The following is an 11,889-nucleotide window of genomic DNA, read 5'->3' on the forward strand; positions in this document are numbered from 1 at the left end:
ACCAGCCTCTCTGGTCAGTGCCGGTACTGCAACGTTTTGTTACTTCCGGGTTGGCCTCACGTTCCGCCTGCGAGTGTTGGGGGTTGTTTTTTCCTCATACTGTCTTCTTCTTCTGGAATAAGGTGTAATGCTATAGCGCTATCGCCACCTAGTGGTCAACCTGAAACACCCTCCAGGAGAAGCAAAACTCAGTTTAATTATCTGAACATTTTTGTTAGAGCTTAATGTAACAATGTATGCTCTTAACAATCTCATTAATACATTTTACAGTATGTGAACTGTATCAGATTAATATAAATAAATACATGACATATAGTAGATTATTAATGTATTTCTAAACAAATGTGTCTAAATGTGATAATTTAAAATTGAATTGAATTTAAGACTTGAAAGAATTAAAAAAAAAAAACAGAATTGAGTTGATTCGGGTTCTTGCGAATTGAATTGTTTTTGGAAATTAAAATCAATACCTAGCCCTAATCAGCATATACGCACAATAAGTTCAATTTGGGGCAGTTAGGAGGCAGATCTAATAATGCTAACAAAGGGGAAGGATGTGAGTGCTTGTGTTTAACATCACCTTGCAGTGGTTGAGGATGACAGTCCCAGAGTTTCTGTAATTTTTTTTCTTCATTTGATATTTAGGGTTGATGCATTCCCATTGGATCTGGATCATAAACCCAAACGCACACATTTTAACAGCAGCATAAACATGAAAAAATGTTTGCCTATATATGCAAGACACATAAAAACTCAAGTTCTTTTTATTACCTGCTTGCCCTCCTGCTCTGCCTTCATCATCTCTTTATACGTGGTCTGAAACTCTCCAATAAAGTCGTGTTTTCCATTGGAGTCCCAGTCCCAAACTGTACACTGATGCAGACAAACACGCTCAGTTAGATAGCATACATGCAACATAGTTACCCCAACACACACACACTTTCACTCGCAAACAAGGAGAGAAATGCCATGGTGAATGATTGATGGGGTGGTGTTGGTGGGGGGGCAATGGAGCAGTGAAATATTAATCTGAAGACGCTGAGAGGGACACAGCTTAAGAGACAGCTTTATGAGCGCGTGTCAGCGTTTCGGCGTAATCCTTGGTTTATCTCTAAGGAGCTACTTGTGATGATAAACGACTTAAATCAAAATCTGGGTCGGCGGGTCAAACTTTAACGACCTGTGAAAAAACGAGCCAATTACCTCAAAGCAGCGATACTGTTTCTGACACCTAAAACATTCTTGAAAAGTGTTCCGAAAAGTCTCGCCTCTGTTTTATCAAAGCTTTGTGACCCTCATCTACAGTCAAAGCCAGCAAACTGTGATTTAAACCATCCAACAGCGCCTGACTAAAATAAAACCCCAGCAATAATCTCCTAATTTCCTGTCTCCCACTTGTGCTGCACCTGATCCACCCGTGCCCTTTCTGTCCATGTCATTTGTGCTTTTAATAGTGATTCCTGTGCACGAGGAAGCAGGTGCTTACTTTAGAAGCCTTGCCTCCACTTCAAGTTGCTGAGAGGTGTGCTAGAGACTAATGAAAAAATGAAGAAGCTCCGTTCCATTCACTGAATACTAACTGACGGAGAGTGAGAGACCAAGGGAGGGGAGAAAAAGAGGGGGAGGTGGAGATATGAGCAAGGAGAAGTACAATGGGAAAAAGCAGCCATAGTCTGCAGAGGAAGGTTATGCATTTATTCATTGGTCAGTAAAGACCCAGGTAAAAGAAAGTTCCAGCCTGCAGAAAAATCCACAATTCTCGCCATAGCCTTGATGGCTAGCATAGGTCGTAGTTGTGCAAACGATAGCCTGTAGAAGCGCGCGTGTGCGCTTGGGAGTGTGCGAGCCCTTTCTCCTGCTGTCAGGAGCCGTGCAGAGTTAAGAAGCCTCTGAATATTTAATGAACAAGTTCATGTTTATTCATGAGAGGAATAACTGTTCACAGCTGATTTGAAGCCTAGCATACACACACCAAAACAAGCGCACAGGTAGATCCAATCGGACCAGTGAAGGTGAGAGGTAAAGATAGGGCTCTTTGAGTAACATATCAGGAGACGAGACCGAATTCAACCTGAAAGAGAAACCAAGGAAGTGATTTTTTTTTTTTTTTATCGTTGACTAGATTTAATTTCCATAAATGCTTGTAGGGAGTAGCGAATTAAAAAGGTTAGAGTCCTTATCTTTGAAAGAAACTTCCACTTAAAAGAAAACCAACAGGGGTTTAAATACATTTTAATTTCTGCTTATGATAGTTAGATAATGTTGATATTCTCTTCAAACGTTTACGCTAGTAACGTAATTCCAGCGACCTTTCAAGTGGAGAAAAGCGGCTTTGTGCCAATATGCAGGAGTTTATGTTAGTTGTGTGTAGTAAAATGGTGTAAAACCAATATATAAAGTGTATATATTAGGGCTGTAAATATCAACGCATTAATTCACGCAATTAACCAACCCGAATTAACGCGATAAGATAAATTAACTCAACTGAATTGCACCTGTGGAGCAGCAGTCCTTCACTTTACCTCGCCGGGTCTACGGTGTGCGTTAAATCATCCCACTTATACCATGGTTTTTACAGAAGAAATAAATATTCAATTGGTTCTTAGTACTTTAATCTTTAATCTCCAGCGCGTTGTCACGGTAACAGAACGAGGCGCCGCTCTGCCTCGACTGCAGCAGCAAAAGAAAGCGATATACAGTATATATCGTGACCTGTCATCACGATCAGCATCAGTTCAGAGAGAAAGTTCACGTCTTACTGCTTGGTGTTGTCCAGATAATGACAGAAAACGTTTTAAAGCAGCCTGCGCAGTGAAATAGAGCAGTGACCAGAACTTTTTTTTATGTCTACAAGTTCGTTTTCTAATGACTGTATGTCAGCATCTGTTTTCTTGGAGTAATACTCTCAGATATTAAATTCTTTAGAGTTCTGGCAATCTTACTGTTGATGTGTTTAAACACACTTGATAAATTGAAACATTCCAGAGAATAAAAATGAAGGAAAAATTTCTCTCTGGCCGGTTTTTGTTCAAAAGCTGCATATATTCATAAAATGTACCATGTAAAACATTGTGATTAATAGTGATCAATCACAACGCAAAAGTGTGATTAATCTGATCTTTTTTTTAAGTCAGTGACAGCCCTAACTAAAAATAAATGTTGTAAATTAAGAGTTTTGGGTTTGAGTTCATATTGTTATCATTCACTATTAAATTTCAAAAACTGTAACAATAAAAAGTTAATTGCGATTAATCGCGATTATTTTTTTCCCAGGTTTGCGATTAATCAGTTATAATTTTTTGTCAATTCCCGGCCCTGGAATATTCAATTTGTCTATATATATATATATATATACTTTATATTCCGTTTTTGCGCTGTTTTGCTAAATCTATCTATATATATATATACATATAATTGTATGTGTGTGTAAAAAATGTAAATAAATAAACTGATTATTTTTACACTCTTTTAGACAAAGTTAACATTTAGTGGAGTCAACAACATGTGTTGTGTTAATATGTACAAACATGTCTATCCATGATTAAGAGTAATTACAATAGTACATGGATTTGTATATATATTTATACAGAGAGAGAAAGAAGTACATCTAACTTTCGGATCAAACCATATTTAACCATCTTAAGTTTGAATGTATACTTCTGTTTTTCTGCTTCGGTTTTTTTGATTGCTTGATACCAATCACTCAAAATCAATCAATTTTCTGCTAATATACACAAAATTCCCTTTTCCTTAAAAAGTCTCATTGAGTCAAGTATTTACTTTCATTTTGAGTTACGTACACAAAGGAGAAAAAGTTCTTAGCCCATCAATCCAGAATCGTTTTCTTTTTTTCAGAAATCATGTTTCTTTGCTTTGCTTTTTGAAATCTCAGAAACTAAATATTTTCTCAGCCTTGGACTTCATGCCAAACTGTGAAAACAACAACCTGAAATCACTTATGTATTAACTAACAGCTTGTGGCTGCTTTGAAGGGAAATCATTTTCATATTCATATGCTGGGATGCTGCTTAAATTAGACAATTTCTTGCCAGGAAACAGCAGGCGTGCCCGTGCCATTTGGCTTCAGTGTTGTTAACAAGCCTCAAGTCTCCCTAAAGAGAGTCGTTGTATTGATGGACCTCCAGCCAAGGTTTATTACACATTCAAGTAAATCAAATGATACTGGCATCATTTCCCATCAGCTCTTGCAATAAACTCACCTTTAACTCCCTGTCGTGGTCTCCGCTGCACAATGTGTTCAAGGAAACTTTGAAGGATTTCCAGACTGGGCTCAGGTTGTTCATGACCGTCTGCACACATTCAATGATGCCTCATAATGTGCTTTTAAAAGTTAGACATTATAAATGTGGTCATGGATTACCTCAGTTCTGTGCACGAGCGACTCCGTCCCGTCATCATTTACTCTAAAAATCTCCAGGAAAGGGTCTGACTTACTGAAGAAATCCTTAAGAGAGAAAACAGAGTTCAGCATTCACCCAGATCTGTTTTTTACCCCATAAATCATTCATGCTCCCGCTGAATTGTTATTTGACCTCTTTTCCCGCCCTTTCTATTTTGTTTCATCTATCCATCTCTCCTGTTCTTTCCAATTTATCCACCACCTCCCTGCAGCCTTCCACAACTCCCTATGGGCACAACTTGTTTGGATTAGTCATCCATGGCCATGTGCATGAAAGCTAAAAATTAATATGGTTATCTGTGAATGTGGAGATTAAATGGGGTTATTGTGGAGGAGGGGGCCCACCTTTCTCAGCAGGCCTCCTCTAAGGTCAGATTGTATTCTTGTGTATGATGTTAGCTGCACAGCATAAAAGCCTGTTCTACACATTTATCTTGAAAAAAATCATTTTAGAGCACAAACTTTGTCGTCCAGCTTCCGAGCGCTGAATGAGAGTTCGACGTAATCGTCGTTTCCAGACAACTCTTCTGCTGTCACCTATTGAGGGGGGGGCAGAAATGAGGGGGGAGGAGAAACCAACAAAGAGGCATTAATAGGAGGCGAGGGAAAATTAGATGGAAATGAGGAGCACAACAGACAAAATCATCAACTTAATTAGCAGCAGAGCCTCTGAGTGTGCAAAAATGTGGATGTGATTGATGCACAGGCAGGTTAATGACTCTGGGCGAGCGTCGTACCATGATGGAGGACTTTCCGGCGGTGTTCCCCTGTTTGAGAAGAGCTTTGCTCAGCTTCCTTTGTGAGACAATCTGTAAGAGCAGCAGAGAAAGTCTGAAATTTAACAGAGCAAGAGGACATTGTTGCACTTACACATATTTTTCGTCATTTTTATTGTTAAAGCTCATTTGTTTCCAATAAAAATTAAGATGGCTCTATTTTTTGGTGACAGTGCTGCTGCACAGGGGTAGTTTTTCATATCTTTCAGAACTTTTTTAAATGTATTTCTTTTATTGATTTATTTGTTTTTATGGTTTTAATTGGTCTTTATTGTAATTATTAACTTGGTGCCTCCTGTAGACTTTTTATTGTAAACATTTAAAATATTGTTGTTAGAAGTTTATATTTTAATTTGTGTGTAACTTTTTAACTTTTCGTCGTAAAGGAGAAATTGTTCTCAATCGACCAACCTGTATAAATAAAGGTTATAATAAAAAAATATATATATATGTAAGTAAAAACGCAAGAGTATGTCATTTTTTTGCACTTTATGCATTAAATTCATAAGTGAATGCTTTTGTTTTTTTATTTACCTAACTAAAATACTAAAGAAAGCTTAAAGTGCATTAAATTAAACTATTTTTTTGACAAACTTGATACTTAATGGATTAAATCTCTTTATGACCAGGGTGTCAAACACAATCTCTCAGGGGGCCAAAATCCAATACACAAATTAGGTCGAGGGTCAAACAGGAAAAACGTTTATTAAACACATAAAAAAGCACAATTGCTAAAACTTTTAAACTCAAAAAGCACAACTTTTTAACCCTAAAACACTTTTGCTATCAATTATTTTTGACGGGTAATTTTTACCCGATATAATATATAATTTATCATAATAAATAGATAAAAATATGAAAAAATGATAAATTAGACTAGTTTTCTTTTATTTTCAACTGTGGTTTACGTAACTAAATGGAAAATAAAAACAAAAATCCTAAAAACATGTTTGAAAATTACTGAAAAATTAGGAAGTTGAGAACAAAAAACTTTGTTACTCTGTTTTGTTTTATCCCGTTACGTTAGAAGTCATTATAGCTTATGATTAGCAAATGAGTGTCAGCTGAGCGGCATCTGGGGAGTGTGCGCTGGGGTTGTTGGGAGCTGTAGTGCAGTCAGTACTCTGGAGATGGCTCCTGCCGGTTACCAGAGAGAGAGCTTTGATTCCTGACACGTTTATATTTCCTTCATTTGTTGTCTTTAGTCCATTTTGTTTTGATTGTTTGAAATAAACCAAATCCAAATGCAGATATTAATCTTTGTTTTTTAAGTTCTTTTTTTTCTCCAATTTTTGCTACTTATACAGTTTTTCTCCATCTTTTGTTCAATCATGTCTGTAGTTGTGTAACCCGATAGCTCCGCCCCAAATCTGACCAAATTTAAGCTCTTTAATAAAATACTTAAAAGTTTAAACAAAAACAAATAAAATTTGGCACATTGATTAAAATAAATAAATAAATAAATAAATAAAAAGCTGACAACACATCATTTTTTATTTAAAAAAAATATTATCAGTAATCATTTATAATTATTTGTTTTTATTAAAGGATTTTTTCTAATAAAATGTCATATTTTTGTTTAGAATTTTTACTAAAAGTCATAAGGCCTATGTTTTAGCGTGATTCTTGAAAACATTTTCTATAGTTTGTATGATTATAGTTTCTGTTTCTAGATCAGTCACTTTAACACAATCCAAAATCTTAACATAAACTATTGATATTTCGGTTTTAAACCAGAATATTAGCAACACGTTTGTAACCAAACCTTGAATAATCAGCAGTTGCCTTCTAATCACACTCACAATAAACACTTCTGACCACGTCTCATTGCACAACTACAGCCCTTTGAATTCCACAACTCCATGACCTTAAATCTTAAGTTATACCAAAAACAGTAAATCCACCATCTTTATGCTAATGTCTAACAATGACAGCAAAAGTAAATTCATTCCTCTTCATTTTTCTGCTTTCTGGTTCTTTTTTATGGCCTTAGTTCTTCCACAAAATCAACAAATTTAACATTTTAAAGACCCGCTCAGCAGAGGCACCAAAAGTCACAACTCACAAGTGAATTTCTAAACTACTGTCGCTTAGCAGAAATTTCATCCTGGAAAACGACGGTTATTTTTTATTTTATTTTTTCAATTTTTGGCAAAAAAAATGTATCAATCATAATAAAAGACCCCTGGGAACAATTTTACAAGAAATCAAAAGATGATTGTTAAGGGACTTTAATGAGCTTTATACCCATGTTATTTATATGAAATAGGAAACAATGTGAAATGCTATTTAGACTGATACCAATCAGTTATAAACTCATTATGTGTGACTTTGTGGCCGACTGGCCTATTCACTTATGAATGCAGTGAAAACAATCTGAGGGAGCCTGGAGGCTTTATGTAAATACAAACTCAAGGACACTGAAAGTGCAAATGCAGACAGTGGCAGCAGCTGACCTTAAGTCTGAAGATCCACCGCTGAAGCTGCTCCTTGCACTAATTAAACTACATGGTATCTGTCTAACTACTGACTGTCTTTGCAAAGGAGTCTTTACGCTGTTGTGTAGTTCATTGTGATTCAGTTTAATTAAAATATAAAACTCAAACGCACAACAAGGGCTGCCTTCAACTGCCTGCTCAAATAAATGGCTATAGACATTTAAAACATTTTACACAATTTGATTTCATTCAACAAATATATTTTGATTGATTGTGTTGATTATTGATCCAAAGTAATAAGGAATAGCTTTAAAAAATGTATTTTTCTGACAATAGAGGATGTATAAACAGGAACTTTAAGCATAAAAGAGTGTAGAAAACCTACTGGGTGGACCTCAAGCTTCCTGCCAAGCTCCACAAGGGGGTGGGGAAGGGGGCGGGGTTGCTTCAAGCTAACGGTCCCGCCCACAACTCAGGAGTTAATTTTGACTGAACTACCGCTGCTTTGTAGTAACTGTCCAAGAAAACGACGTAGATTTTTACAATTTTGGATGTTGGGAACCGGCTATATATATATGTATATATATTTAAAAAAAGCTCTGATGTATTTTTTTGTTGTTTGTTTTGTTTTTGTTTGTCAAATTATTTTGCTTTTGCCAGTTTACTTATGTTATATTACAAAGAGATATACAGTATTTGGTTAAAATAATTTGATTAATATAGTTAAATGGGTCAGAAATAATACGTTTTGTTCTTTTTTGTGTCATTTCATTTTCACCAAAACTAGAACATGATGTAATTTATTGGTGTGTGCTATGAAAATGGAAAAAAATGTCATAATCATAATTAAAAGACCACTGAGACTGCTTTGAAAATCAATCAAAAGATGATCAGAGTGGGATTTTAAAGAGGTAAAGGGATTACAGAAAGGTACTAAAGAAAAGCAAAAAAAAAATTAATTAGAGCAAAATGCATCCATACAGCTCGCTCCTACCAGTGATGCATAGGAATGCATTTTTCCACATCTGTCTCCTGAATATGCTTACATCACTGCTGGGCTTAGTTTCAGCTCCTATGACATGTTCACACTCCCAAATGTTCATATGTGAACAATATAAATCATACTCATAAACATTCCCAAGTTCCAAGAGACTAGTTATGGCTGAAAGCTCATCTATGTATAGATTTTTCACCCGTGTGTGGGGGTGGAGCTACAGCAAAAACCCAATTTTTGAGTCAATATTGGTTTCATTATTGACAAAGATTTAGAAATCACCAATATAAGCTTCTTTGAGCTTGGTAAAAACAGCAATTTAAAAACAATCATTAAATTAACATTCAAATGAATTAAATTCAAAACCACGTTTGTCACACTTTCAAAGTCCTTCACCCTATTCCCCATATAAAAGGTTCTAGATCCACCACTGCCCATTTAATCTCATCATTAATTAGTATCGATAAAGTGAAATATCGCGATACTTTATTTGGCGATACTTTAAAATACAGTCAATTTTTAATACATATTTAAAAGCAAACATGTAGTTCAGTCTTACTTTTGTTTTTCACTTAAATATTTCCTAAATGACCAAAAAATACATAAAAAATCCCCATGAATTTGCTTGGGTAAAAGCAAATTGTTTTGGGGAAAACAGTTGCAGTTCTTCATGTTCTGATCTTTAAACAACATGTATTTTACTATTTTAATTTTGTGAAAAATGCATTATTGTTGAGATAATTCTTGAGAAATTATTTAAAAAATAGTGAAATATTGTCAGGTACTGTCATATTGATATATGTGTATCCTGATATGTATCGTATCGCCAGACTCTTGCCAATATCTACCTCTACTTATCGTAACCATGAACTTTATTCATTTATTTATTTTTTTTTTTTTTGGTTTCTGCCAATCAGACTGACCTGTCCTAAGGTGCACTCCATTGCTCCCAAAAAGTCAGCGTCACGGAGACCATTGTTGCCAGAGCTGATGTCGTGCAGCTCAAAGCGGAGCCTCTGAACCTCCTCGAAGTAGTAATCCACCAAGAAGATCTTGGAGAACACTGGACTGCTGCTGCTGCGGATCACCTCCGTACGATCCACCTGCCCGAGACAAAAATGAGAAATGAAAATAAGCAAACACGTTACATCATTTTGAAATTACATTTATAAGGATTATTTATTTGAATACTAACATAAAAAATGCTTTTATTAAAGAAATTGTTGCACATTTCAGTTGTTGTAGCTTACATGAACACTTCCAAAAAGTCGGTTTTCACTTCAACCATTTGTTTGCAGTCTCACTTTAAATTGGGCTCCATGTGTATCGCTCCAAAGAGCACTGAAGTAGGAAAACCTCATTCAACACCAGGCTCTCTGCTTCTGTGCATTGATTATCAGCCTCCAAAGTCTTTTCAGTAAAGCAGCAATTACCACAAATAGCCATTAGAAAATTGTTACACACTTATCAGCTTTACAGCTGCAAACATTGATTTTTTTTTTGCAGACTTAAATTCTCACAAGCCGTCTGACTACACAGAAATCTGATTATAGCTGCAACATTGATCTCACATTTGATTCTCTCCATTATTTTCTCGGACTGTTTGGCACAGAAAAGATGGGAGTCAGAAATTAAAGTCGCTGACATCAAAACACACTGAAGCGGCGACTGTTTATAAGAACTCCAACCCGTTTGACCTTTTTTACACTCAATAAAACAATAAAACAATCCAAAGAAACTCAATAACCTGACAAAATTCCTGTTTTTGGATACACTAATAAGAAGATAAAATTGTACTTGTTGTTAGTTTTGGGCAGATCAATCCAAAATATCGATAATATCGATCTCAAGTTGGTATCGGATCGATTCTGGTCCACAGATATCGATATTTCCGATCTTGTTAGAAACTTTTCTGTATCTGCAAAAATAACCCAGCTGAGTCATTGCCTAAATACGGCATTGTTCACTCTATTTAAACACTTTTTTAACCTGTTTTTATTCTTCTATTTAAAGGTTAAGAAGTTACAAATTATTTATATTTCTGCCAATTGTTTTTTTTAATCATTAAACATTTTGATTTATTTTTTTATATCAGTTACTTCTTTCTTTTGGTTCATTTGTAGACTGTTTTGCATACTTTTTATTTCATTTCAATACAATAAACTACTTTCCATTTAAATGAAAATACTGATTCTGTTTGTATTTTTATAAAATAATTTTAAAAAATGGAAATGTACAAAAAACTTTAAAACAATTTAGATTTTAAGGATCATCCACCACATTTACGAAAATATCGACATTGGTATCGACATTGGTATCGATATTGCCAATATTGACCGGTATCGGATCAATACCCAAATGCTCAGTCTTGCTCAGCCCAACTTATCGTAAAATTTACTATATTTCTCTCAAAAGGGGCTCATTGTGCCTTTTTTTTTCAAATATTTAACCCTTTTATTGTGTCCGGGTCAAACTGATCCATTGAAAACAGGTCAAGTTGACTATATAATAATATATGAGTTAATTTGTACATATTTAAAAAATGTTTCTTTCTAAAAAAAAAAAAGAACCAAATACCAAACAATCCGTAACCCTCAGAAATCCCTGTTGCATTTTCCAATCACATTGGGTGTTTTGATGACATAGGAATGAAACCAACCCCCTCTTTAGCCTTGTTTTATTCAAAATGTAACTTAAATGTTTCAAAAATGTTTTTAGGTTTAAGTTTTTGGGTTTAAAACAAACATACCAAGAGTTATGACGCATAAATATAACACTTGGAATAAATTCTTGAAACTTAGCATGCAGTTTAGTGGAGCCTCATATGTTTTTTAAGACATATTTTTCACTTTTTTCTGCTTTGTTGGTGGATTTATATATTTTTATTTTGTGTGTGCATGTTTGGGTTTTTTTATATAAAGCATAAAAAACATTTGATATCAATAAGTTCGACTTTTTCAGGTAAAATTTACAACATTTACCACTCAGTATTGAGTTTTTGGACAGTTTCAGGTTGGAATTATTTTGTAATATCATAAAAGATGTATTTATAAAAAATAAATAAAAAGATGAGTTTGGGATAAAAAGATGGATGTCAAGCATGACCAAAAAAGAAAAAAAAACATTGAAAATAAATTAAATTTTAGAATAGGGGGAAAGCTCAAAAAGGCCCCAAGCTATTAAGGGTTAATACAATAGTTAAGATTACAAACTAAAACAGATTTCCTGTAAGGTGTTGGTTCCCATCAGGATATGACAGTA

At 34.9% G+C, this 11,889-nt stretch overlaps 1 protein-coding gene across 1 annotated transcript in view; it reads right to left on the reverse strand.

The window, feature by feature from the left end:
* Nucleotides 1-11,889, reverse strand: part of cpne4b (copine IVb) — a 43,769-nt gene that overhangs the window by 13,754 nt on the left and 18,126 nt on the right. The window contains exons 3-9 of the mRNA XM_024259529.2: nucleotides 9,552-9,731; nucleotides 5,158-5,229; nucleotides 4,883-4,957; nucleotides 4,382-4,465; nucleotides 4,221-4,310; nucleotides 772-873; nucleotides 581-667 (exon numbers count right to left, since the gene is read on the reverse strand). Coding sequence (XP_024115297.1) covers nucleotides 581-667; nucleotides 772-873; nucleotides 4,221-4,310; nucleotides 4,382-4,465; nucleotides 4,883-4,957; nucleotides 5,158-5,229; nucleotides 9,552-9,731 — 690 coding nt within the window. The remainder of the gene's footprint in view (nucleotides 1-580; nucleotides 668-771; nucleotides 874-4,220; nucleotides 4,311-4,381; nucleotides 4,466-4,882; nucleotides 4,958-5,157; nucleotides 5,230-9,551; nucleotides 9,732-11,889) is intronic.

Source organism: Oryzias melastigma, linkage group LG11 (genome assembly GCF_002922805.2).
Source record: "Oryzias melastigma strain HK-1 linkage group LG11, ASM292280v2, whole genome shotgun sequence".
NCBI classification, from domain to species: Eukaryota; Metazoa; Chordata; class Actinopteri; order Beloniformes; family Adrianichthyidae; genus Oryzias; species Oryzias melastigma.